At 43.2% G+C, this 27,789-nt stretch overlaps 1 protein-coding gene across 1 annotated transcript; it reads left to right on the top strand.

Annotated features, from left to right (window-relative positions):
• The first annotated feature begins 2,801 nt into the window (after positions 1 to 2,801).
• LOC128419150 (dipeptidase 2-like) lies at positions 2,802 to 18,640 on the top strand. The gene is made up of 10 exons (XM_053399542.1): positions 2,802 to 2,978; positions 5,561 to 5,687; positions 7,352 to 7,481; positions 8,024 to 8,171; positions 12,111 to 12,177; positions 12,779 to 12,955; positions 14,409 to 14,496; positions 15,470 to 15,545; positions 16,723 to 16,858; positions 18,423 to 18,640. The coding sequence occupies exons 1-10, from the start codon at positions 2,833 to 2,835 to the stop codon at positions 18,522 to 18,524; spliced, it is 1,197 nt and encodes a 398-aa protein (XP_053255517.1). The 5' UTR covers positions 2,802 to 2,832; the 3' UTR covers positions 18,525 to 18,640.
• Positions 18,641 to 27,789: the final 9,149 nt, after the last annotated feature.

The following is a 27,789-nucleotide window of genomic DNA, read 5'->3' as shown; positions in this document are numbered from 1 at the left end:
GGATGGAACTCAACTAAACCAATACGAGTTATACCTGTACAAGGGGAATTCTGTGTACATAAATCATCAGAGGCAGCTGATTCTACCATGATAGGCTCTTCTCATTGCCACTATACTTGGGATTATATTAAGAATAGTCAAACCTGGGCAAACGGTACTACCTATCGAACTCGGAATACCTTGCCCTGTGCACCTCCTTTTATTCATGCATGGAAAATGGTGTGGAACATAACTATGACAGAAAAAGGCAATCTAACATACTGCACTGTGAGCTCTATGCCCCTTTTGATATTTCGCCTTATGCACTCCACGTACCAAAAACCTCAGACCCGATGGTTGTGGTGGATATGTGGAGAATGGGCATACAAGAAACTCCCTTCCAAATGGAGTGGGACTTGTTTCCTGGGATGGGTATTACCACCAATGTGGATTATGCCCACTAGTTCAGCCAAGCGTACACGAAGAAACGCTGATATTTCTCATATAGCAGGAGGAAGTACCCAAAGTTGGAGCGATACTGATGATTGGCCACCAGAGCGCATTATAGCTTATTATGAACCTGCCTCCTGGAATCCTGATGAGCTCATACAAGGGGCTCGGGATCCTATTTATAATCTAAACAGAATAATTTGATTGCAAGCAGTAGTGGAACTTGTAACCAATGCAACGGCCCAGAGTTTGAGACTTATTGCACAACAGTTGGATGAAAGTAGAGCCGCCATTTTGCAGCTGAAAATGGGAATGGATTATGTACTTGCCAGGCAGGGAGGCCTATGTGGAGTCTTGAACTTGACAGGGAATGCCTGTTGCTTTAACATTTCTGATAATGGTGAGGCAATCCGTGTGTTGGCCACAAAGATGGAGAATATAGCACATGTCCCAGTACAAACATGGGAAGGATGGGATATGGGATGGCTCACCAACTGGTTACCAAATGTCGCAGGACTCAAAGGGATACTATTGTCTTGCTTGTTTTTCTTGACGGTAGTAGTAATGGTTTTGTGTATGGTGCCATGTATCATTTCATGTTTTAGAAGTACAATTAGCAAGATGATTTCAAATGAAACTTTACCTCATATCATGGCCCTATACAGAGCTTTACCTCAGGAATATGATGAAGGTCAAGCTATCAAGGACACTTGGGAAGGTCCTTGAGCTTGAAAGGGGGGAATGAGGCATCTGATCATAGCCTGCATTTTTAATCAAGGCTTATATTTTGATCAGATTCCTGTATTCCAAAAATGAGCTTAAATTCACAAATGTTTCTTTCGAGACAGGACACCAGCAGGCAAGGTCTTTGTCAGAGGCCCCTTTGGTTTATTGCGGTCATAAAACAGGCTGGGAACAAAAGGTCACACTGACCATACAAATGATAGAAGACAATCAAGGTTGCAAAAACAAATTGTGCCTCCCATTAAACTTGAGCCACATCTTCCTAAGGTTAAAAGGGCAAATAAACAGCAGCTAGACCAGGCAAAGCAGCTCTCTGAAACTGCTTTGAATCTTTAGAATTTAGAATTTAGCTTAGCTTTTACTAAGTTCCCTTTCTTCTAAAAAAACTATACATGTTATGAAATATATTGGCTTAAATGTAATTATGCAAAGGATTTAGAAAGTAAGATTCTTATTTCATAGAATCATAGAATCATAGAAGAAGTTGGAATAGACCATGAGGGCCATTGAGTCCGGACCCCTGCCAGACAGAGAGACGCCATCGGAGCACTCCTGACATATGGTTGTCAAGCCTCTGCTTAATGACCTCCAAAGATAAAATTAGCCACCATCTGTTTTGGAGTGAATAGGGCAATAGGGCAAAAGATGAAATGTTAGTTAAGGCACCTAGTCTAGGGCAAAAGGTTATCTGGTAATTAAGGTGCCTGGTCGAGGTAAATGTAAGATATATGACTACTTATTTGCCAATTATAAATAGAAGGAAATATAGCTCTTTGTCTCCCATAAAAGGTAATAGGATATGGGTGTATCTTTTATGATTGGTTCTAGCAAACAGCCAATAGGAATTTTAACCAGGCTGATTGGACAGAGGCAGCCAAAGGAGGAGCAAGGGGGCTGAGCTGAGGAAATATAAGTGCTGGCCATAATGGCAGGAGGCCAGGCCAGAGCTTGGTAACCATATACCACTGTGCCTCTTATTTATTTGTCCGACAAATAAATTATTATTTTAATTTCTCTATTGCTGCGTTGAATATTTCATTCCAGCTAAGCGTTAACCACAAGCAGGGTGCTACAATATCACAGTAATCATATATGACTTGAAAATTAAGCCCCGCTAAATTCCATGGGGATAGCTCTCAACTAGTCCATTTTATTAAAAGGCCTCATCTACAGGATCCAGTGATTCTAAAATAAAGCTTTCTCAAGTGTAAAGATGAATACATGCAGGTGTAGACTTCTTCAGTCTAACTCACATGTGGAAAAAGTGGATTAACAGCCAGATAATACTTAAATGTGATCAAGCCCCAAGGCTATGTGGGAAACAGAGCCTGAATCACCCAGCAAAAAATCCCAGTGCTGTACCCTACATGATGCAGAGTCTTCCCTCCTACATTATTAGGCCGTGTAACTTTTTATATCTACAGATTATGAGAAGTACAGTATACGACCATGGTGTGGGTGGAGGAGAGCCTTTCAAGAAGGGATTTCCAGAGCTCATTCAGAACAGGGTCACCGTGTGTTTTCTTTCTGTGTGGGAAGAGGCCAAAACTGATGGATTATTTCAGGTGGGTATTCCCCTCTTCCTTTCAGAGCTAAACTAGTAAAAGATAAAACTACCGGTTGAGTTTAAAACTGCCCTGCTTCTGCCACTCAGCAAACATGTTTTTGGACCTGAAGAGGATTGTGCTGAAATGGCTTCTGCTGGAGATGTTGCTGCTGCTTCCTGGCATTTGGGACGCTGGAGCTGACGAATCGTTAAGAGAGAGGGCTCTCAACCTCATGGTGAAAGTCCCTTTAATTGATGGGTAGGCCCAATTTCTTTCTTCGTCTCCCTGTCCAAAATACATTAAGACACCTTGTTGTGTTATTATTCTTTGGCATTATGGGGAAGCCTGAGGTATCATATGCTGTGCTAAAAAAAAAAGACATCATTTTGTATCAAAGAGAAAGCTTTCAAATTCTGCACCAAAATGATTATGCCATTAGATGATGGTGCTCATTTTACAGAACGCTTGTTTAGCTTTACTATCGCAATGTTGACATTTCAATATTGTTATTCACAGTACTTAAAACACTGTTTCTTGCGGTGTCTGAGGGTCAGATTAGTGAATTAAGTGTCCCCTTAATTTCCCCTTATTTAATCAACTTTAATTTCTCATAGTGGGGACTTAGATTCCAGTTCCTTACTAGTCTTCCCCCTTTTTTCCTCTTTTATCATAATGGAAAGAGAAGAGGGAAAAAATAATAGGAATCAGTTATTTAACACCCCCCACTTGGGAACAAAATGGCATGAATGAGGGGAATTAATTACTAATCCTCAGGCCACACTGAGCAAGAAAGAAATAATATGGCCTGAATCTGCAAGCAAAAAGCTTTCAATTTAACAAAATAGTTAAATTGAACCCAAAAGCCTTCATAGTATGCTTTAACTTTCCACATTAGATAAGCTGGTGCTGCAACTGCATTTTTAGCTCTCTTAAAAAAAAAATCTCCAGTACCAGGTCTTATAAACACAGGAGTTCAACACCAGAAATTGATGTGAGATGTACCACATAAATCTTTGAAATAAATAGCTGGTGAATTATTTCCAATACGGAGATGTGAGTGGTAACTATGTGGTTTAAGTCTAAATTTAATTCTTTTTAATTGTTCTTGTTTATTTTAACTCCACCAGTGTGGTGTAGTGGTTAAAAGCGGTGGACTTGTAATCTGGCGAACCAGGTTCGTGTCTCCGCTCCTCCACATGCAGCTGCTGGGTGACCTTGGGCTAGTCACACTTCTCTGAAGTCTCTCAGCCTCACTCACCTCACAGAGTGTTTGTTGCGGGGGAGGAAGGGAAAGGAGATTGTGAACCGCTTTGAGACTCCTTCGGGTAGTGATAAAGCGGGATATCAAATCCAAACTCCTCCTCCTCCTCCTCCTCCTCTTCTTCTTCTATTCTGCTGACCTCAAACCAAAAGAATTATGCCTGCTGGGTTTCTGCCTTGCCTTTGTGGTTTAAAGTGCTCCAAAGTTCATTAACTTAAATTGCTATCAGCTGTGTGGGAGACCTTAGCGCTTGGAACTAGAGTTGGAGCTTTTGGTGTTTGGGATGCAGGGTGAATGCTTTGCTGGAACTCTTCACACACAAGTTGTTTACCTTTATGAACTGTGCTCCCTACTGCATTTTGTTGATCCCCACCAAGATTTACCAATGGAGATTTACCCACTGAGAAAGAAGAAGGAGAAGCCCCTCTGTAAAAAGCCATAATAAGAAAGATAGACCACTGAGTGTGGATGAGGTGTCAGGATGAGAGAAAGAATTAAACCAAAATGCCTTTACAGCTAAGGTGGAGGTAATGCTGATTAGAAAACTTTACAACTGCTCATTAGACCAGAGGTCAGCAAACTTTTTCAGGAGGGGACCGGTCCACTGTCCCTCAGACCTTGTGGGGGGCCGGACTATATTTTTTTTGGGGGGGAATGAACAAATGCCTATGCCCCACAAATAACCCAGAGATGCATTTTAAATAAAAGGACACATTCTACTCATGTAAAAACACACTGATTCCCAGACCATCTGCAGGCCGGATTTAGAAGGCGATTGGGCTGGATCTGGCCCCGGGCCTTAGTTTGCCTACCCATGCATTAGACTGTACTATACTGATATGATATGACCTCGTGGATATGCAATAACAAGGAGTCATAGAGGACATGCAGAGTCTGCAACCCTCCCAAACTCCAAGCAATCTGAAATTGACAGTTTTATGCTTGGCAGTTTTGGCAACTCTGATCCCTCTGGGTATTCTCTTTCTGCGTCGAATCATCACTTCATTCTGGCAACTACTTTGGTGGAAAGAGGTTAATAAGGACAGCCAAGAAACGAGGACTGAGAAGTCTGCAGGATTTTGGATCTCAGCCTGGAGATGAGTTATGGCAGAACCATTTTAAAGGGAAGTTAATCCTAATTCCAGACCAAGTGGCCCTTGAAATATCACCAGTGCCAAATGGGATCCTGCCAAATTGGCAGGGGAAAAACAGAATTGTGCAGAACTTAGACTAACTGTTTAAATTAAGAAGCCATTCAAGATATCTATGTCTAGAATGAATCTTGATGGGTCCCCTCAGTGCTGGGGAGGTTGTTCAATGCTTGGTACATGTGGTGGTCCTGCCCATGAGCTCAGGTGTTTTGGAACTTTCTATAACGAACAGTGCAAACATAATGGACTAGGTTTTCTGTTATATTTTATCAACAGATACCAAGAAGTTGTTCTAATTGGATATCTTTATAGCTTCAATCTATGTGTGCTGCTAGCATTGTCTGAATGACATTTTTTAAAATATGGAAAGGATGAAACACCCTCCCCCAAATCCTTCAACTCTTCCACTATGTATTTTTATCTTTCAGGCACAATGATCTGCCACTGAAGTTGAGATGGTTTTATAAAAACCAGCTGAGTAAAATTGATTTAAGGACCCTCAGCACCACATCCACAAATATTGAGAAGCTCCAGGCTGGTCATGTGGGTGCCCAGGTAGGCCAGGGTGGAAGTAGATGTACTTCCAGGGTAGAAGTATATCCGTACTCTTGGACTGAGTTCCTTGCTAGAGTGAGCAAGAGACCAAGCATGGGGGAGGGATGCGTATACTTCTAGCTTTGGCTGGATGTCTGTTGCCATAATGGAAAAGACGGAGGTGGAAATCAAGGCTAGATTGTAGACCATGCTGGAAGGTGTGTATGGAAACATATTTCCCCTTTATCTGCATTTCTGTATGGGTACACAATTAATGCTGCATCTAGGATTTGGGCAAGTTATCAGTTTGTGCCCAACCTGTGTCTCCTCAGTCCTAGTCTGGTGCTCTGACTATTATGGGACACTGGCTCTTGGTTGGTTGGCCAACCTGAACCCCTCTAGTGGATTTTGTGTTAGCGGCCAGGCCAGCACCATATGTCAGGAGGCCCTCAGCAGCAATGCCCACCCCCAAACACCCACACTCTCCTCCGCTAACATGGCTGCACAATGTATGTAGAGTTTTAGTGTTGGCCATGGCAACACTTTTGATTGGGGGCCAAGTTCAGCTCCCCTCTGTGGGCAAAAGCTCTTCAATGCTCCTGCCCTTCCTTCTTTATCTTTAAAATGGTGTTGGACTGGAGCTGCGCAAATGGAGCACTGTCCCCTGACAGCTCTTCAAAGGAGAGGGCGAGTAGAACAGTGCTGTGGACCTGACAGAGGGCAAGTAAAACATGACCCACAACCCTCCTGAGAGATGTAGCAAGTCCCCTTAGCAGACAAGTCCTTGACTGTAGGAAGTTTACATTCTCCTGGCTAAGGGGCAGTGCAGCCTGTGGAAAGGAACCACTTTTCTGAGCAGTGAGCAGTTTGGTTTCATTCAGTGGTGGCAGTGGAGCTCTATCAGAGAGAACAGGGCACTGCCCCATCAAACTCTGTCTGCCCTCAGCCAACCCCACCTGGTGGCCATCTAGGGTAGGGTTAGCACTGCCTGTCAGTTCCATCCTCCTTAATCCCAGAGTTGCCATTGCAGGATCCTGCAGGCAGAAGGTTGAGGACAAAACTAGCATTAGCTGGCTCTGCCTGTCGCTGGCTGCCTCCCTCTTTCATCCTTCCTGCTTTCCACCTTACCAGTCCCAAAGGGCAGCAGCCACCACTGGGAAGCGCAGGCTTACTGGGATTTTCATGATAATTGACTGGTTTTCAAATGGGCAGGTTAAGCACAGGTGGGGGATGCACAGCTTAAATACTCCAACAAATAGCCCAAACCCACATTAGATCTTTGGAGAGGCAGCCAGCACCCTCAAAACGCTGTTAGCTTTGCAGAGCCCCAAAACTCAGTTCTCTGCCTGCCTGCCTGCCTGCCTGCCTGCCTGCCTCACACTGCAGGCCTAGCCTGCCTTCCTACACCTGGCTGGGAGTGAGATGACAAGTCAACATCTATCTATGCCTTTTTGAACCATCTCGGTTCCCATAGAAACACATTGCCAGAAATTGTCTAACAAAAGAACGCTCCTGGCTAAATCCATCTGATCAATCTGACCATTTTAGCAGCCCTCCCCTCTCTTGGCCAGATGCCAGTCTTACAATTGCAGAATCACAGAGTTGGAAGGGACTGTAGAGATGCTCCAGCTTTCCACCCATCCACCCACTCATGCTGACAAACTCTATTTTCATGTTTCTTTCAGTTTTGGTCAGTGTATGTTCTGTGTAGCGCTCAGAAGAAAGATGTTGTGCGCCTCACTCTGGAGCAGATTGATGTTGTCAAACGGATGTGTAAAAGCTATGAGGAACTGGAACTGGTGACATCTTCTGAAGGTGATGCTTGATATTGATTTTTATATTCTGATGCTTTCCGAACTTTGAGCTCTGGTCCATATGGCCCCTGGAAGACTGCCCAGAAGGCAATGTGACCCTCAGGCATAAGAAAGTTCCCCATCTGTCCTAAACCAGCACTAACCACTACACTACACTGCACTGTCTCTAACTGTAAAAGGTTTTAGCCACAGGCCTCCATGAGTTACACTCCATATTTATACATAAAAGGAAACCATCTGGTCCACTAACAGAGCTCTGGGAAATTAGAGGTGGGAGATAAGAATTCTGCCCCCATAATTGTTCCAAACACTCACCCTGTGAGCTTTGTGGCTAAGAGAGGATTTGAACCCAGGTCTCCTCATTCCAAGTCCAACACTCTTAACTACTGCCCCACACTGGAACTGAAATTACTGTTAAGCTACTGTAGTTTATGACTACATGGTAAGTGTGCCCAGTGCAAGCTCTCTGCATTGCTCTCTTTTGATCATTCTGTGTTAATGTGTCTGGTTAAATTCAGATCTGTCTTTCTGATCAAAATCCAGGCATTGCCAGCACTGACAGCAAAAAGATAGCATGCTTGATTGGCATCGAAGGGGGACACTCCATCGACAGCAGCCTCGCGACCCTGAGGATGTTCTACGAGCTGGGCGTTCGGTACATGACGCTGACCCATAACTGCAACACTCCCTGGTAAACTACAAACAAGTGTTCCTTCAGAGAGGGGCTGTTTCTCTGGGATTTGCCAACGTTGCTTAAAATACTGCAATGTATTCCTGCAGTGAGAAAATAAATGTATTTTCCCCTTCAAGGAGGTGGGGTTCTAGGAATAGCCAATACAGTAGTAATTTTAAAAAAACACACCCTACAACTGAAAGGAACTTGTGAGGTTACACGCAGCAAGTGTGTACAGGGCCCATGGGTAGAAGATGTCGAATGTTCAAATTGCACAGGTTGATGGTTGACCAGTGAGCCACAAGCAGAACAGAAAGAGATTGGGGACTCAGCTACATTAGTAAGGAAAAAGCATTTTGTATGTGTTCTAACACTGTGAAAACAGATGGCGCTGTGGAGTACCGTCTTTCACCAATGTGATTTCCCATGTGGAAGTATACGTGTTTTCCTGAAACACTTTTTTTAATGTGTCTAGATCCAGCCCGCGATTACCTGCGCTGATTCAGAAAGGAGTTTAATACAGGTCACTATAAAGAAATATCCAAAATTTGTTTAGTCGTTTAGTCGTGGACTTCATGGACCAGAGCATGCCAGGCACTCTTCCACTGCCTCCCGCAGTTTGGACAGACTCATATCCAAAATGTTGTTGTTTAGTCGTTTAGTCGTGTCCGACTCTTCGTGACCCCATGGACCAGAGCACGCCAGGCACCTCTGTCTTTCACTGCCTCCCGCAGTTTGGACAGACTCATGTTTGTAGCTTCGAGAACACTGTCCAACCATCTCGTCCTCTGTCGCCCCCTTCTCCTTGTGCCCTCCATCTTTCCCAGCATCAGTGTCTTCTCCAGGGAGTCTTCTCTTCTCATGAGGTGGCCAAAGTACTGGAGCCTCAGCTTCACGATCTGTCCTTCCAGTGAGCACTCAGGGCTGATTTCCTTAAGAATGGAAGCGTTTGATCTTCTTGCAGTCCATGGGACTCTCAAGAGTCTTCTCCAGCACCATAATTCAAAAGCATCAATTCTTCGGCGATCAGCCTTCTTTATGGTCCAGCTCTCACTTCCATACATCACTACTGGGAAAACCATGGCTTTAACTATACGGACCTTTGTTGGCAAGGTGACGTCTCTACTTCTCAAGATGCTGTCTAGGCCTGTCATTGCCCTTCTCCCAAGAAGCAGGCGTCTTTTAATTTCGTGGCTGCTGTCACCATCTGCAGTGATCATGGAGCCCAAGAAAGTAAAATCTCTCACTGCCTCCATTTCTTCACCTTCTATTTGCCAGGAGGTGATGGGACCAGTGGCCATGATCTTCGTTTTTTTGATGTTGAGCCTCAGACCATATTTTGCGCTCTCCTCTTTCACCCTCATTAAAAGGTTCTTTAATTCCTCCTCACTTTCTGCCATCAAGGTTGTGTCATCTGCATATCTGAGGTTGTTGATATTTCTTCCGGCAATCTTAATTCCAGCTTGGGATTCATCCAGCCCAGCCTTTCGCATGATGTATTCTGCATATAAATTAAATAAGCAGGGAGATAAAATACAGCCTTGTCGTACTCCTTTCCCAATTTTGAACCAATCAGTTGTTCCATATCCAGTTCTAACTGTAGCTTCTTGTCCCACATAGAGATTTCTCAGGAGACAGATGAGGTGATCAGGCACTCCCATTTCTTTAAGAACTTGCCATAGTTTGCTGTGGTCGACACAGTCAAAGGCTTTTGCATAGTCAATGAAGCAGAAGTAGATGTCTTTCTGGAACTCTCTAGCTTTCTCCATAATCCAGCGCATGTTTGCAATTTGGTCTCTGGTTCCTCTGCCTCTTCTAAATCCAGCTTGCACTTCTGGGAGTTCTCGATCCACATACTGTTTGAGCCTTCCTTGTAGAATTTTAAGCATAACCTTGCTAGCGTGTGAAATGAGTGCAATTGTGCGGTAGTTGGAGCATTCTTTGGCACTGCCCTTCTTTGGGATTGGGATGTAGACTGATCTTCTCCAATCTTCTGGCCACTGCTGAGTTTTCCAAATTTGCTGGCATATTGAGTGTAGCACCTTAACAGCATCATCTTTTAAAATTTTAAATAGTTCAGCTGGAATACCGTCACTTCCACTGGCCTTGTTATTTGCAATGCTTTCTAAGGCCCATTTGACTTCACTTTCCAGGATGTCTGGCTCAAGGTCAGCAACCACACTACCTGGGGTGTACGAGACATCCATATCTTTCTGGTATAATTCCTCTGTGTATTCTTGCCACCTCTTCTTGATGTCTTCTGCTTCTGTTAGGTCATTACCACTTTTGTCCTTTATTATGGTAATCTTTGTACGAAATGTTCCTTTCATATCTCCAATTTTCTTGAACAGATCTCTAGTTCTTCCCATTCTGTTGTTTTCCTCTATTTGTTTGCATTGCTCGTTTAAGAAGGCCTTCTTGTCTCTCCTTGCTATTCTTTGGAATTCTGCATTCAATTTCCTGTATCTTTCACTATCTCCCTCACATTTTGCTTGCCTTCTCTCCTCCGCTATTTGTAAGGCCTCGTTGGACAGCCACTTTGCTTTCTTGCATTTCCTTTTCATTGGGATGGTTTTCGTTGCTGCCTCCTGTACGATGTTACGAGCCTCCATCCATAGTTCTTCAGGCACTCTGTCCACCAAATCTAAATCCTTAAACCTGTTCGTCACTTCCACTGTGTATTCATAAGGGATTTGACTTAGATTGTATCTTACCGGCCCAGTGGTTTTTCCTACTTTCTTCAGTTTAAGCTTGAATTTTGCTATAAGAAGCTGATGATCTGAGCCACAGTCAGCTCCAGGTCTTGTTTTTGCTGACTGTATAGAGCTTCTCCATCTTTGGCTGCAGAGAATATAATCAATCTGATTACGATACTGCCCATTTGGTGATGTCCATGTGTAGAGTCGTCTCTTGTGTTGTTGGAAAAGCGTGTTTGTGACGACCAGCTTGTTCTCTTGACAGAACTCTATTAGCCTTTGCCCTGCTTCGTTTTGATCTCCAAGGCCAAACTTGCCAGTTGTTCCTTTTATCTCTTTATTCCCTACTTTAGCATTCCAATCCCCTATAATGAGAAGAACATCCTTCTTTGGTGTCACTTCTATAAGGTCTTGTAAGTCTTCATAGAATTGGTCAATTTCAGTTTCTTCAGCATCAGTAGTTGGTGCATAAACTTGGATTACTGTGATGTTAAAAGGTCTGCCTTGGATTCGTATCGAGATCATTCTATCATTTTTGAGATTGCATCCCAGTACAGCTTTCGCCACTCTTTTGTTGACTATGAGGGCCACTCCATTTCTTTTACGGGTTTCTTGCCCACAGTAGTAGATGTGATGGTCATCCGAACTGAATTCGCCCATTCCCGTCCATTTTAGTTCACTGATGCCCAGGATGTCAATATTTATTCTTGCCATCTCATTTTTGACCACCTCCAACTTACCTAGGTTCATGGTTCTTACATTCCAGGTTCCTATGCAATATTTTTCTTTACAGCATTGGACTTTCCTTTCGCTTCCAGGCATATCCGCAACTGAGCGTCCTTTCGGCTTTGGCCCAGCCGCTTCATCAGCTCTGGATCTACTTGTACTTGCCCTCCGCTCTTCCCCAGTAGCATGTTGGACGCCTTCCGACCTGAGGGGCTCATCTTCCAGCGTCATAACTTTTATATGCCTGTAGTCTTTGTCCATGGAGTTTTCTTGGCAAGGATACTGGAGTGGCTTGCCGGTTCCTCCTCCAGGTGGATCACGTTTGGTCAAAACTCTCCACTATGACCTGTTCATCTTGTGTGCCCTGCTCGGCGTAGTTCATAGCTTCTCTGAGTTCTTCAAGCCCCTTCGCCACGGCAAGGCAGTGATCCATGAAGGGGATATCCAAAATACACAGGTGTAAACAGTACTGGGCTGGATGATTCCTGTACTTCTTTTCCATTTGAATAATCATTTTCCTTCCCTGCATTTTTAGGGCTGAGACATCATCAAAGCAATCACAAGACTATCCTAACACTGGTGGCTTGACTGATTTTGGCAAAGTACGTAAACTGATGAAGTCCTTTGCAATGCCCACTACTGATTCTCTTCCGAAGAAGCATCCTAGCATCCTAAAGCAACAAAAGCTTATTATCACCTGTCTGGGTTTTAGGCCAGTTTAATAGTCTTTCCCCAAAGAATCCTGGGGGTTTATAGTTTGCAGAGGGGGCTGAGAATTATTTTCTGGAGTTCTCCATCTCCACCCCACTCCCAGACTCGTAGGGAAGAATTCAACATTGTCAGCAGAGGCACTTCACTTTGCCAGACAATATCCTTCTTAAACTGTGGTGCCCAGAACTGGACACAGTACTCTAGCTGGGGTCTGACCAAAGCAGAATAGAGTGGCTGTATTACTTCTTTAAATCCAGACGCCATAATTCTGTTGATGCCGTCTAGAATAGCATTAGCTCCTTTTGCTGCTGTCACATTGTTGACTCCAGGATGCATGTCCAGTTTCTGGCTCTCCCTTCCCCACAGTCATTTTCAAAGCTCAAGAAAAATAGAATGCATATATTTCCATTGCCAAAGTGAAATGTGAGCTGTGCTCTATTTTTGGCCACAGTAGCAAAACCGATGAAACCGTCTTGTTTATTTTTGTGCTAGGAAGTGGTGAAGGAGATGAATCGTCTTGGGATGCTAATAGACTTATCTCACACATCTGACACAACGGCGGCAGCTGCCCTCAGCGTCTCTCGTGCACCAGTCATTTTCAGCCATTCTTCAGCCTTCTCCATTTGCAACAACCCAAGGAACGTCCCTGACCATATTTTGCACCTCCTGGTAGGTGTAGCTAAAGCTTAATGCTTGTCCAAACCCATGCAAAGGGAGGACATAATAGGGAGCTCAGAGGCACATTTTTTCCTCCCAGGTGCAAAGTCAGTAAAAAGAATTCTTCCTCAGAGAACCAATTCAAAGATGTCCAGGTAAAAGCAAGATGGAGAGCTACTTATAAAGCTGTATTATAATGGTCCATCTAGTTTAGTACTGCCAACACTGACTGGCAGGAGCTCTTCAGACAGGAAGTCTCTTCCAGTCCTGCCTGGAAATGCTTGGGACCTTCTGAATGCAAAGAAGATGCTCTCTTGCTGAGCCACAGCCCTTTCCTGGTCAATGTCTTAAAGCCTGGGTCACTATTGCTTAAGAAGGGAGGGGAAACCAAACTGATCCCAAATATTCTCCTCTGTGACTGTTTGGTGATTGATATACTTGGGATATTCAAATATTTGTGGAATATCATATTTGCAACTGAAAATATTGTACTATTTGATACGTGCACATCATGGCATTTTGTGTTTTGCATGTGATCATTTCCAGAGGGGTAGCTGTGTTGTAGAAAAGCAACAAAAGAGTAATCTCTGCACAAATTGTGCGTACTTCTGCGCCACACCACCAAGAGGCATTGAATCATCTCCATCAATTTATTGATCACCTTGTACACAATCATCTCAAGGCAATGTACAATAGAAACAGCAAACAACAGAACAAGAATGTCTTCAGTTGTTTCCAGAAAGTGCTGGTAGTGGGAGCCTGTCACAGTTTTACAGGAATGTTGTTTGAAACAACAGCCACATTGAAAGCCCTGCTCTGAGTTACTGCAGAGGAGGCTTCTGAGATCTTTGCAACTTCTGAGATCTTTGCAACTTCTGGGAGAAACTCAGTGATCTCCTGGGTATTTAAAGGATAAGGTGGTCCCTCGGATAACCTGGTCCCAAGCTGAATAGGGCCTTATATGTTAGTACCAACACCTTCAACTTGACCTGGTAGCAGATTAGAAGCCAGTGCAAAGCCTGCAAGATATTACACGCTGGCAGTAGTTTGCCCCTGCAAGCAACCAAGCTACTGTGTTCTGCACCAGCTGCAGCCTCTGAACTGACCAGAGGACAAGATTCACCTGGTGCAAGACAAATACATTTCTTTTTTTGCCAGACCTTTTTACTAGGCTCTTAATTATCGGTGGCCTTGGGTGGATGGAATGTTTTAATCCTGCCTTTTAAAAAAATAGGATTGTCTTTTAGATTTTTCTTTGTTTTTCCTTTCATGCCACTTTCAATGTATGTGTTTGTTTGCTTATATATTGTAAGTTGCTTTGAGAACAATAACCCAAAGGGTAGCCCCACACAGAGTGCATTGCAGTAATCCAATTGTGAACACTAGGAAAACGCAATCAGGCTGCAAGTGTTACTTTGGATTGTGGTGAATGAGCTGGCCATTCATTTTGCCTTCCTCCTTGCAGAAAGCAAACAACGGAATTGTGATGGTGACCTTCTTTGCCAAGATACTGGGCTGTGACAACAATGCAGTTGACATTTCGACCGTAGCAAGTGTGTACCTCCCAGGGCAGAAGTCAAGCACAGTGGGGGGACAAATCTGCCACTTTCAGTTCTCATTTTCCCAGTCTTAAATTCAGTTCTTCACATTTTCACAACACTCTACCAACAGGGGACGCGGGTGGCGCTGTGGTCTAAACCACTGAGCCTAGGGCTTGCCGATCGGAAGGTTGGAGGTTTGAATCCCCACTACGGGGTGAGCTCCCGTTGCTTGGTCTCAGCTCCTGCCAACCTAGCAGTTCGATAGCACATCAAAGTGCAAGTAGATTAATAGGTATTGCTCCGGCAGGAAGGTAAACGGCGTTTCTGTGTGCTGCTCTGGTTTGCCAGAAGCGGTTTAGTCATGCTGGCCACACGACCCAGAAAAACTGTCTGCGGACAAACGCCGGCTCCCTCAGCCAGTAAAGCGAGGTGAGCGCCACAACCCCAGAGTCATTTGCGACTGGACTTAACTGCCATGGGTCCTTTACCTTTTTTACCTACCAGCAGGGATTTGGAATACAAGCTTGTGTCTCCTTACCTTATTGCTGTACACCACCTTGATATTTTATGAGTGGGCAATGCACAAACACTTTTATAAATAAATGAAAATTGCCACTGCTGCAATTAGCAGCACAAAAAACCCTTCTGTGGATTCCAAAGAGAGATTAATTTCTGCTGCTGATTGCAGTGCATGTGTCAACTTAGACAGGATCAGAGTGGGAGGGAGGGGTTACACCTCCATTCCCCACATGCTGCGGTCTTGATTGAAAATGGACAGCCCTGCCATGTACTTGTTAGCAATTGAAAACAAAAACAAAATCCCCACACCCAGTACTGACCCCAATGTTGCCCAGTGAACTCCATTGCTGAATTCTGATTTCAACTCTCTTCTCCCAGTCCAATTATTTACCAACCCCAAACCACACTAGTCACGTTTGCCGGTCTTTCTGAATCATGTAACTCATGCTTTCCATCCTCCCCTTAGATCATTTTGACCACATCAGGACAACGATAGGCTCAGAATATATCGGAATTGGTGGTGACTACGATGGAGTGAACAAGTTAGTAAACATTATTAGGGATAGGCAAGACTGAGGGACTAAGCTAGTAAATCAATATGTTGTTAACAACTTAATGAGTTCGTTAAACTGTGGGCATCCCATAAGCCACTGTGAGAACAAGACGCACTTGTGGCTCATGGATTTCCCCCATCCTGATTGCTTGGCTGTTTGGTTTGCTGCACTCTGCTAGGATCTAATTGGTACTGTATTAATGTTTCTGGCATTGTGATTTGCTTTTTGTCTACTCCTTTGGCTTTGTTTGAAAAGAAATGTGGAAATAACAGCAGCAGGAGAAACAACACTTTTGTTTTACACTTAGGATTAATCTGCAAGATGTGAAGCAGTTGTTTCCATTTCACCTGGAATTTTACCAGGCCTGAATTGTTTGGAGATAATAATAATAATAATAATAATAATAATAATAATAATAATAATAATTATTTATGTCCCACCATCTGGCTGGGTTTCCCCAGCCAATCTGGGCAGCTTCCAACCAAATATTAAAAACAATACAGCGTCAGACATTAAAAACTTCCCTAAACAGGGAAGTTTTTGTCTTTTAAAAGTAAAATAGTTCTTTATTGCCTTGACATCTGCTGGGAGGGCATTCCACAAGGCGGGTGCCACTACTGAGAAGGCCCTCTGCCTGGTTCCCTGTAGCCTCACTTCTCACAGCGAGAGAACCGCCAGAAGGCCCTCAGCACTGGACCGCAGTGTTCGGGCTGGATGATGGGCATGGAGACGCTCCTTCAGGTATACAGGAGATATTGAGAAGCTCAAGTACATTTGCTACCCACCTCCCTCAACTGACTTTCCTCTGAGGGGAAAAGAATATACCATGCAGTAGCCTTTGCCAACCTGGTGGCTCTCCCCAGATACTTTGGACTACGACTCCCATCAGCACCAGGTGTGCTCGCTGAGGATGCTGAGAGGTGCAGTCCAAAACCTTGAGAGGGCACCAGCTTGATGAACGCTGCTAAAAACCAGAGTGTAGGAAGCTATGAGAGTTCAGTGTGGCCTTGCTAGCTGGGCTTTTGAAGTCCACTGTAAACATCCAAGGGTTGGTTGAAAGCAGCTTGCCCCTTGCTTTGTTCTGAGAAGGACATCAGCCCCCTTCTCTGCAATTACTGGCCAAAGGGAACCGTGGCTTATATGGTGAATTGTAATTTCTTTGCAGGTACCCAGAAGGGCTGGAAGATGTTTCCAAATACCCAGCCTTGATCGAGGAGCTGTTAAGGAGAGGTTGGAGTGAGGAGGAACTGGAAGGCGTTTTGAGACAGAACTTCCTTCGTGTTTTCCAGGAGGTGGAAAAAGTAAGAGTGAAATAATTCTATCTGTTTATCTAGCAGATCACCTTGGGCATTTGGATGTTCAGCTGAACTCATGCTAGGGATAGGGAAGAAATTCAGTTTAATGCAAAACTGCACTCATTTGCACTTCCTGAAACAAACCTAAGGGTCTGGTATAGATGCCTGAAGGGCCACATTCGGCCCCTGCGTTCCCTATTTTTGGTTTACAAGCATAAGTAATGCACCAGGCCTCCTGAACAAGCAGTAGCAACTTTGGGACTCTTATGGAAAACACATGTAATCTCCATATTCACACAACATGCCACTTGGGAATGTTGACGGGATACTTAAAACATTGTGTGATTAATTTTGCTTAGCAAAATTCTGGGGTGATGGTGGAAATAGATAACTTCGAAATTTGTTTGAATGGTTAAGGAAAGTTTAGATGATAGTTATAATAAATTGATTCACCTTATTGTAAACATTTATAGCAAAGCAAAATTCTACAAATTGAATTACAATTTTTAAATGCCTGATATTGTCTACTGGAACAGAAGAATGAGAGACATTGACTTAGATCCTATCAAAGTTAGTTGAGCTTAGGTCACACTGAAATCATTGGGACAAGTTAGTTGAGTCTTAAATTAACTCCTACTGGTTGCAATAGGAACTGAGTTCAATTAATTAAGTTGGGATCCAGCCCATTAAATATAATTATTATTATTAATAAAAATTTTATTATTTATACCCTGCCCATCTAGCTGGGTTTCCCCAGCCACTCTGGGCAGCTTACAGAATATATAAAACATAATAAAGCATCAAACATTAAAAACTTCCCCATACAGGGCTGCCTGCATAACTTTCAGATGTCTTCTAAAAGTTATGTAGTTCTTAATCTCCTTTACATCTGAAGGGAGAGCTTCCCACAGGGAGGGTGCCACTACCGAGAAGGCCTTCTAGTTATGCTAATGGTCCAGTGGTTTAATGTGCTTATGGCAACTTGATATTTTTAAATTTATTTTCCTTCTATTTCTCTGGCCTCTTGAATGAAAGACAAGCAGTAGCTGTCAACTGCAGAGAGATATTACAGGCTTCCCATAGGCATCTGATTGGCCTCTGTCAGAACAGGATGCTGGGCTAGATGGACCTTTGGTCTGATCTGGACTTTTGGTTGTTGCTATTGTTGTTGCTGCTGCTGCTTTCTTAAATAGACAGACAGAACCATCAGTATATAAAGCAGCATTCCCCAGCCTGGGGCTTTTCAGGTATTTTGGACTACATCTCCCAGCTGCTTAGATACCTGAAGTGAAGCCCCCTGCAGCAAGCACGTTACAGTTAAAACTTAGACAGCTGGTGGAAACAAAAGAGCAAATGGAAAGATGGTGTGGTGACTGTAGTGAGGAGTAATGCAAATAAATATATTCTGTATTCTTCATTCTTTCATCCTTTTTAGTTTCATTGTATTGAAACTCCTATGCACCAGTTAGAAAAGATTGGTATACAAATTATTGAAATAGATAAAGAGGACGAACTCTAGGTTCCAGTGGGTTTTGCCTTCTAGTTAGCTCTGAATTTTGGATTTTTCTAGGTGCGTGATGAGAGTGCTTCCATGACAGCTGGAGAAGAGGAAATTTCCCCAGATGACGTACAACACGACTGCCGTTTAGACCTGAGGGCTCCTCCTGGTTAATGTCTTCTTCGTCTTCTACTTGGGGACAACCAAGCACCTTAATATTGCTGTGTCCATGTGGGACTCAAGTTGCTCACAGAGAATAATAAAGCTACTTGCCTCCTAGGACATGTAAACTGGTGGCATCTGGTGATCTTTTAAGATCAGGGGCAGGGATCCCACAGCCTACAGGCAGAATTAGGCCCGACAGAGACATCAATTTGGCCCATGAGGCTATTCCCCCCAACCTACCCACTCCTGCCCTACATCTGTATTTTCAGGTGTGGGGTAGGTGGAGCTGCCAATGCACAATTGAGAGCTTTAAAGTATGCACCCTATTGTGCAAAAAAATAAAAATTAATAATAGTATTTTATATTTATAAAAAGGCTATGTTTCTTTTGCTTTCAGAAATCCTCCCGGCTAGCCTGGACATATAGAGCACCCTGTAACATCACTATCCTTTCCATTCCCTACAGGCAGAGCTAAGCTTTCACAATAGTGAATGACTATTTTGTATGTGTTGGATGGCATCTGTTTTATTCTCAAGACAAACAAGATGAAAGTCACTGAGTGGGCTGTAGCACTTTTCTCATCTCGCCATTATTGAGTCACGGGAATCAGCGGGATTCTAAAAATTGGAGGAAGATTATTTTTCTACCAAGATATTACTTTCTGAGGGGCACAGTCTTCCCAGCCACAAAATATGGGGTAGCCAACATGCTGCCCTTCACATGTTACAAACTACAACTCCCATCATCCCTAGTCATTGGCCACAATGGCTGCTTGCTGGTGGGAGTTGTATTCTAAAACATCTGAAAGGAATCAGAATGGCTACACATAACACTGAGTAATGCTATCCAATTTTGTGCCTGTTGCATTTTTACCTAGTAAATCAGGAGTGGGAAGACTTCGGGCTTCCAGGACCCGAGAGCCACCAAAAGGAAATGTGGTGCCTCTTGGCACATGTTCAGCCCTGGAATTTGTTTTTGGTACATGGACTGGCCACACAATAATTCTACTTCCAGTCTCCACTGCACCCCTGCAAACCTTATTCATATCAGCAGCTTCATTTGCCATTGTGTTAAACAATTGGAAACTAGAATCCTTTCTGATATACTGAGAAATCAGCCAGACACCTACTAGACAACCCCAATCTACCTTCTGCATGGAGTCAGAATGTCCATCTTGATTCTGGGGAGGGGCTAAGTAATCTGAGTTCAATCCCAGGTTCACTTATCTGGCGTTGCTCCCACCTCACAAGCTTCCATTACAGCCACTGCCCTGTCTCTGACTGCCAACAGGGAGGCTCACGAGCCTGGCTCAGACATGGTTTCCAGGGCTGCACCAAAGAGCATGTGCAGGCCCAGCCTGCCCTCATGAATGCTTGTTTGCTTGCCCAGCCCTGTCATTCGGGATGGGACCCATGTGATTCACTGTGCCTGCCCCACTCTTCAAAAAAGGGCTGTATCAGGTGTTGAGTCAGTGACTAGCTATTGCCCTGTCATGTGCCATAGAGCTCTGCTTTGAATTCCTGAGCTGTGTAACCTGATCTGTGTTTGGACATTGTAGTGATTTGGGGAATGAAACCTTTGGCAAGAATGGTGCCAAGAGTCCATGTACTGCATCCACGAGTGGGAGCCAGGACAGGGACATGCTTTTCTTGAGGGACATTGGCTTGCAGTGTAGCACCAGGCGTCTTGCCCGTGAGAGCTTAACACTCCCATTGCCCAGCCTTCTTCCCAGGTCTCTTGGATGATTTCTCTACCCCTCGCACCATATCATTACTTACCCTGAAAAACAGAATTCACCCCAAAAGCTGCTTGATTTGCAGGTTCCATTGCAAAGGGTGGCTTGGGAATGGTGTCGTGGCAAGTTGTTTCACATACGCAGGACTGGGGATCAACAATTTGAAGGTGATGATAATGGCATCACCTATCAGCCTGGAGCTGTTTTCACGAAAACCGCAGTGATAGCAATGACAGGTAAGTAATTTTCACCACACACACACACACTTTATTTATGCTGCAAAGTGTTTCAGCTTCCACCTTCTTCAGCTTCTCCGATAAAAATAATTTGATGCTTCCCTCCTGTCTAGAGAAAACCTCCATCCAAGGGAGGTGGCAACTAACAAAGAAGCTCTGTGGTGGAGGCTGCCCTGTCATTGAACCAAAATTCAGCTACCAGCCCAGTACATGGAATGAGGCTGGCACCATCTTACCCTTTGCCTCATGGTCAGCCCTGTATGGGCCATTAGGCTGCTTGCGTTAAGCCAAGTGGAAGGGAACAAAGTTCTTGCTCTCCTTTCCTGAGTTGGAGCAAAGCTGGCAGGGTAGCTTTGCACACACTTCTAAGAACACCAGGAGAGTGCCCGGCAAGGTGGCTCATTCTGCATTGAGTTCCAGCTAACTCAGTCTAAGGAAGCAGGCCAGAATTAGCAGCCATAAAAGCCCAGACGAGCCCCAGCTGGCTCCTCTGGTCACCTGATCCCACTGCAGTACATACTTTGGCAATCTAGAGCGATGGCACTGCAGTGTGGCAGGGACCAGGCCATCAGTTCCCTCTGTTTGCAGTCTGCCACTGCCTCGCCCACAAGACTTGATGCTGCTTGGGTTATTCTGTCACAGTCACCATTCTATTGCTCCAGCCTCTTACAGTGACCCCTGCTGGAACAGGCTACAAGGGCTATCTAGGAAAACGTTTTCAGCAGTCTCTACCACAGGCATAGGCAAACTCGGCCCTCCAGCTGTTTTGGGACTACAACTCCCATCATCCCTAGCTAACAGGACCAGTGGCTAGGGATGATGGGCGTTGTACTCCCAAAACAGCTGGAGGGCCGAGTTTGCCTATGCCTGCTCTAATAGTTACTTTCCTGAGGGAAACTCGCTGGAGGATTTTGCACCAGCAGTCAAGCAATTTATTTTGGGCAATCCGATTATGTAAAGTTTATTACTGCTGTTTGAGATCAACTTAGCAACAGACACACTCAAGAAAAGTATTTTACTTCTGCTGGAGCAAATTTTCACTTTCTAAGGTGATTGGTGTAAAAACCTTAACTGTGCACCAAACACACTTTATCCATGACGCAAATACTCCCAGAAGCACAGCTATTGCAACCTGATGCAATTCAGTGGTGTGTGTGGGTGTGGGTGTGGGTGTTTGTTTTGTTTGTTTGTGTGTGTGTGTGTGTGTGTGCGTAGCTGTATTTTTTCCTGCAATGTTTAAAAGCTGGAGCTAGGTGGCAGCACTTTCTTGGTGTTGCCTACTGTAACCGTAGGGAAGTAGCAAAGAATCCCCACAACCACCCTGCTTTAAAAGTAAAGGTTCCTGAAATTATGGAGCACCATCACAATTAGATAATTTTAGATTCTGGACTTATTGGGCTCGTGAATGGCATTGAATATTGCTTCACTTAAGGTACGAGACTGGTTTTATTATTATCAAATAAGAGAGGCCTATAATTTGGACAAAAAAAAATGGCTTCCAGGTGGAAAAATCAAAATTGGAAACAGAATTGTTAGATCCCAAAACTAAGATACTTTCAAGAATGTATAGCTTGCTGTTAAAATGGAATACGCAGGATGAAACGGTTAAATCTGCTATGATTAAATGGGCACAAGATATTGGTCATAACATTATGTTTGCTGACTGGGAACAGTTGTGGACCACTGGTATGAAATTTACGGCATGTAATGCCTTAAGAGAGAATATTATGAAAATGATATACAGGTGGTACATGACACCAGTCAAGCTTGCAAAAATATATCATTTGCCCGATAATAAATGTTGGAAATGTAAAGAAAATGAAGGTACATTCTTTCACCTTTGGTGGACGTGCCCAAAGATTAAGGCTTTCTGGGAGATGATCTATAATGAAATGAAAAAGGTATTTAAATATACCTTCCTGAAGAAACCAGAGGCCTTTCTCCTGGGCATAGTTGGCCAATTGGTGCCAAAGAAGGATAGAACTTTCTTCATGTATGCAACAACAGCAGCAAGAATACTTATTGCAAAGTATTGGAAGACACAAGATTTACCCACCCTGGAAGAGTGGCAGATGAAGGTAATGGACTATATGGAATTGGCGGAAATGACTGGCAGAATCCGAGACCTGGGAGAAGAGTTGGTGGAAGAAGATTGGAAGAAATTTTAAGACTATCTGCAGAAATATTGTAAAATCAATGAATGTTAAAATGATGTTGGATTGAAAATAAGTGGCATTAGCAACAAAGTTAATAAGAATATGCAAAAATGAATTGATAATGGATGAAAATATAGAGTTAAAAAATGTTAAGATACAGAGTTAAGATAAATGAAAGAGGGCAAGGATTTGCTGATTTGATTATGTAAATGGGAATACAAAAAGGGGAGAAGTGAGGAGGTCCAAGAAACAAGCAAAGGAGTTTAAAGTTATGAAAAACGGTTTTGTTTTTAAATTTTCTCTTACTTTTTGTTTCGTCTTTTGTATGTTCTATTTTTTATTTATTTATTTTTTAATGTATTTTTGTATTCATGCTTTTGTAAAACTTTAATAAATATTTCTTTTAAAAAAATGAATATTGCTTCACTTACTTAGGGAAGGGCTATAGCTTTGCATGTTAACTGTCTATGGCGTTTCCAGGTAAGGTTCTGAATGCTTGCTGTCTGAAGGCTGGAGAGCTGCTGCCAGTTGATATAGGTGAGCTACAAGACCAATGGCCTCATCTGAGTCAGTGTAAGTTCCAGAACATGTGTTGAGTTATAGGGCATTGATATACTCTGCCTGCAGAAGGTCTCGTGTTCACCCTCCAGTATCTGCAGTATGTTACCCAGCGTGGCTACACTGGAGTAGATAATACAGCTGTGGGAATTGGAGCTGATGGACACTGTAGTCCCAAACACCAGGTCTGAGGAAAGCTGTGTAGCATGACTTAGTATAAGAACATTCCTGAAGAAGCCTGGGCAGTTGTGGAGGGTGATGCCTCTGACCTCCTTACCAGCCCCTGGTCTCCTCTTCCCAAAAGGGTTATTACCGATTCATGGCCAAACAATTCTCAGTATTTGCCTTTATAGCTTGCCAGGGCTGCTTTGCAGTTGCTAAAAAATGTAATTTCCTCTCTGCATTGGATCACCTCCATGCCTCAGTGACTATATTTATTGTTGTCAACAATGTGCCGTCACAAGAGTAACTTGGAAAGTGGCCGGCTTAGCTCTCAATGGTCCTCATTCATCCTATGGGACAAAGCATGTGAGTTGCAATCCAGGACACAGTTGCGAGGGGGGCAAACCTGCCACAAGTGGCAAGCACGAAGCCCACTGCAGCTCCCCCGCCCCAGTCTTGGCCTCAAATCCCCAAGGGTGCATCTCTTCACTTTCTCCCAGAGAACATTATTGACTCGTAAAATGTATGCTCTGTCATTCTGCTGTAATCACAGCACTCTGGGAAGCTTCAATTTAAAAACTATTAACAGAATAGATCGTAAAACATTTACAAATGCAATAAAATGAGAGGCAGTTATAGCCGATAAAAACAGTTCTAAAAAAACACACCCCAACAACTAAGGGGAATCATGTTACTGAAAAAACAAAAAACCTTCAGTCTGGTAGGTCAAAAGTGGGCCAGAGTAAGGCATCAGAAAACCAGTAGACTAGGAAAACCTGTAAGGTATGGGCTTTGATTGTTCTACTTGCACAAAAAGGTATTAGCCAGGATAGATTAGATAGATAGATAGATAGATAGATAGATAGATAGATAGATAGATAGATAGATAAGATAGATAGATAGATAGATAGATAGATAGATAGATAGATGATAGATAGATAGATAGATAGATAGATAGATAGATAGATAGATAGATAGATAGATTAGATAGATAGATAGATGATAGATAGATAGATAGATAGATAGATGATAGATAGATAGATAGATAGATAGATAGATTAGATAGATAGATAGATAGATAGATGATAGATAGATAGATAGATAGATAGATAGATAGATAGATAGATAGATGATAGATAGATGATAGATAGATAGATAGATAGATAGATAGATGATAGATGATACCCAGAGAAACAAGCAGGCAGCTATACTGTACCAGTCATCTCGTCCAGCCTCGCTTGCACAATCTGCAGTGCAGGATGCAACACTGGCAGCCCTGACAGGTGCCCATCTAGTTTCTGCTTAATTCTCTCCCAGAGAAGAAGAGCTGACCAGCCCACCAAGGTAGAGTGCTCTACTGTTAAAACAGTTGATCCCGTTAGGATGCTTCTCCTAATACTTAGCCAAGATCTTCCCTGCAATTTCATCTGTTGGTCTGTGTTTTGCTTCTGTGTGGCAGCCCTTCAGATATTCGAAGACCACTCATGCCTCCCCTTGACCTTTGCTTCACTGAGCTGGCTCTTTCAAATAATTTGTTATGGGACTTGGTTTCCAAACTCCTAAGATAGTTGGGAATGAGATTGGGAGAGAGGTATTAACAGCTATTTCCACCTCACTCCATAGCATGGATTGCTCTAATGCAAATCGTCTAGCTAATGTTCTATCCCAGTTCCTGCTGTTCGTGGGTTCTGTTCCCAGAGGAGTCCACTTAACCATTTCCCCACCTCTGTAGGTAAATATACTGAGTACCTTTTCCACTGCAGCGTTATGACATGCTTTGCCTGATTTTAAAGTGCTTTTGAGAAAGTCTGATGAAAGGGAGGTCTGCAGAGTGCATAATCAAGCCCAGACAGCAAAACAGAAACATTTCAGAAATTCATGACTCCCTGAAAAGCAATGTTAAGTAATCTTGGCTCTGGCCAATTTACACGACTGTCTTGACATTCTCACATGCAGGGGAGGTATATAAAATGAAAAACAATTGGATTGGGCCAGCATCCAATTTCCCACAGGGGACAACCTGTGAAGCCCACAAGCAAGACGTGCACACCCGTTGTCCTTTCTCATTGTGGTTGCCCAGCAACTGCTTTGAGAGACTCAAGCTCCACCTGAAACAAAATAGCGCACTACGGAGTGTTTCGGTTCAGCCAGCCATGCCCCCCTCTAAGACACTCCATTCCCTCTCTCCTGTCGGGTCATCCTCTCAAACAGCCAGACAACATTCCACAATCACTTAATTAGCTGAGACTGCACTGGGCTCTGAACTTCTGCAGAACTTGGAGTTTTCCTTCGGCTGCTGATATGTCCTGTGCATGGATGGTACTGTTTTGGCTACATAAGCCATGACACTCTGCTCCGAACACTGAAAACATAGAGGGAATGACACAGCCTCTGAACGCTGTGGTTGCATATGGCTCTTGTGGAAAGCATCCATGGAGAGACCCAGCCTTCTTCAGAAGTTTGTCTGGTTTCCTGTTTTGAAGCTGTCTAAGTCAGCATATCATAAATGAAAGCTGTGTTCTGTGGGGAAAGTACTTTCTTTTATTGGGGGGGGGCGATTGTTTTGCCAAATAAGTGTTCCTAGTCAAAACTGCATAGAAAAATGTGTATATTAGGAATGAACTGCCATAAGATGCTGAAGAATTTTCCTGAGGACTTTTTGTTGTCAGTGCAAGCTTATGTAGAAACGTGGAGAAGTGAATTGTAAAAGTGGAAAAATGTGAAACTAATAGAAACTGAAATTGACAGATTCAGCTTTCCCTACCTTAGTCACTCTTGGCTTTTTCCAGTCAGATCAGCCATCCACCTTATTTGACATTTACATATTGCTTCACTGACAGCTCCCTTATTATCTCCACTTTTCAACACCTAATGAAGCAATCTCCTTTGCTTCTTTAGGCAGGACATAATGATATAAAGCTGAAAGAGCAGCAAAATGTGTCAGAAGCCGGAAAGCTTTCTTCAGAGAGCAGTACATTTTAAGACTCTATTCTTGCTCCTGATGAAAGCAGAAAATTGCAGCCTCTGTGTAACTTAAGGCTGCAATTCTATACCAGCTTAACTAGGAGGAAGCCTCACTGAACTTACTTCTTCTGAGTACACTTGTGGCCATCTACAGGCTGTCAGTATTTTGCCAGAGAGATTCAGGTGCACCCCAGAACTTTAGGTTTATGCAATTAAAGTGGATTTGGGTGTTCTAGTCCAACTCCCTGCAATGCAGGAATCTGCAGGATATATACTTGAATTGTTAATAAAGAAATAAAGAAATAAAGAAATAATAATAATAATAATAATAATAATAATAATAATAATGCCTCTTGTTTGCCTGAATGACTCTCTTTCATTGAAGGTTTTTAAACAGAAGTCGGATGGCCATCTGTTGGGGGACATATGCTTTGAAATACTGTTGTAAGCTTCAGGAGCACACAGAACTATTGGGCAGAACAGCAGCCTGAGTGGCCAGGACCCACCGGAAGGGAGTGAGGTTTTTGTATTGTAAGACATTATTTAGCTGAAAAGGGATTGATAGATATATTAAATTATAAAATCACTGGCCATTACAGAGTGGACTGGAATGGGAATGGCTAAATTATAATGTATTTTAATTAATGTTAATGAGTTACCTTGCTCTCTCTCCATGGCTGTGAAGCCTCCTTCCCTCTTCCTTACTGAAGAGTTCTGCGTAGCAGGAAAGCTTACATACTTGTTAACAAAAGTTAGTCAAATAAAAAGTATATTTTGACCTAAAAAAATAAAATACTGCTGTAAATCTGTCTTGATTTTATAGTTTTATCTTATTGTAAACTGCTTTAAGGTCTTTTCTTTTCTCTTTTTTTACAACCAAATGGTGTATAAATGTTATGAAATAAAATTATTTACTTGTGATTCCTGTTTTGCGGGTGTTGGACTAGATGACCTTTTGGAGCCTGACCAACTCTACAATTCTATGTTTCTATGAGCTTCATTGGGTGTGCAGCAGGTCCAGGGAAGGGCATGACCTAGGGAGAAGGCGTGGTTTAGACCTGAGGGGCCAGGCAGGTAGGATACCAGAAGGTTTCTATTGGAGAAAGTGGCCCTCAGATTTCGAAAGATTCCCTGGTCTGGATTTCTTCAGGTCCCTGGGCAGCCTGCATTTCTTGTATAGAATATTGACACACACAAAGAAACACACCTCCTTCTTGTACATGTTCTTTAACACTGCACAGAAAGCTGAATGCCTAGCGAGCCAGCAGAAGGACTGAAATATCTGTCAATTCTGATTTCTCTCAGTTTCTCACTTCTAAGAATACGTTTAGTTCTCCACCATTCCATATCAGTTTGCATGAAAAAATTTAAAAAGTCCTCATGAAAATTCACCAGCATTTTAGTGCAAATTTCTCCCAATATACACATTTTCCAATGCAAATTTGCCACATATGCACACATTT

This window comes from Podarcis raffonei, chromosome 8 (assembly GCF_027172205.1).
Source record: "Podarcis raffonei isolate rPodRaf1 chromosome 8, rPodRaf1.pri, whole genome shotgun sequence".
NCBI lineage: Eukaryota > Metazoa > Chordata > Lepidosauria > Squamata > Lacertidae > Podarcis > Podarcis raffonei.
This window is presented reverse-complemented; position numbering and strand designations above follow the sequence as displayed.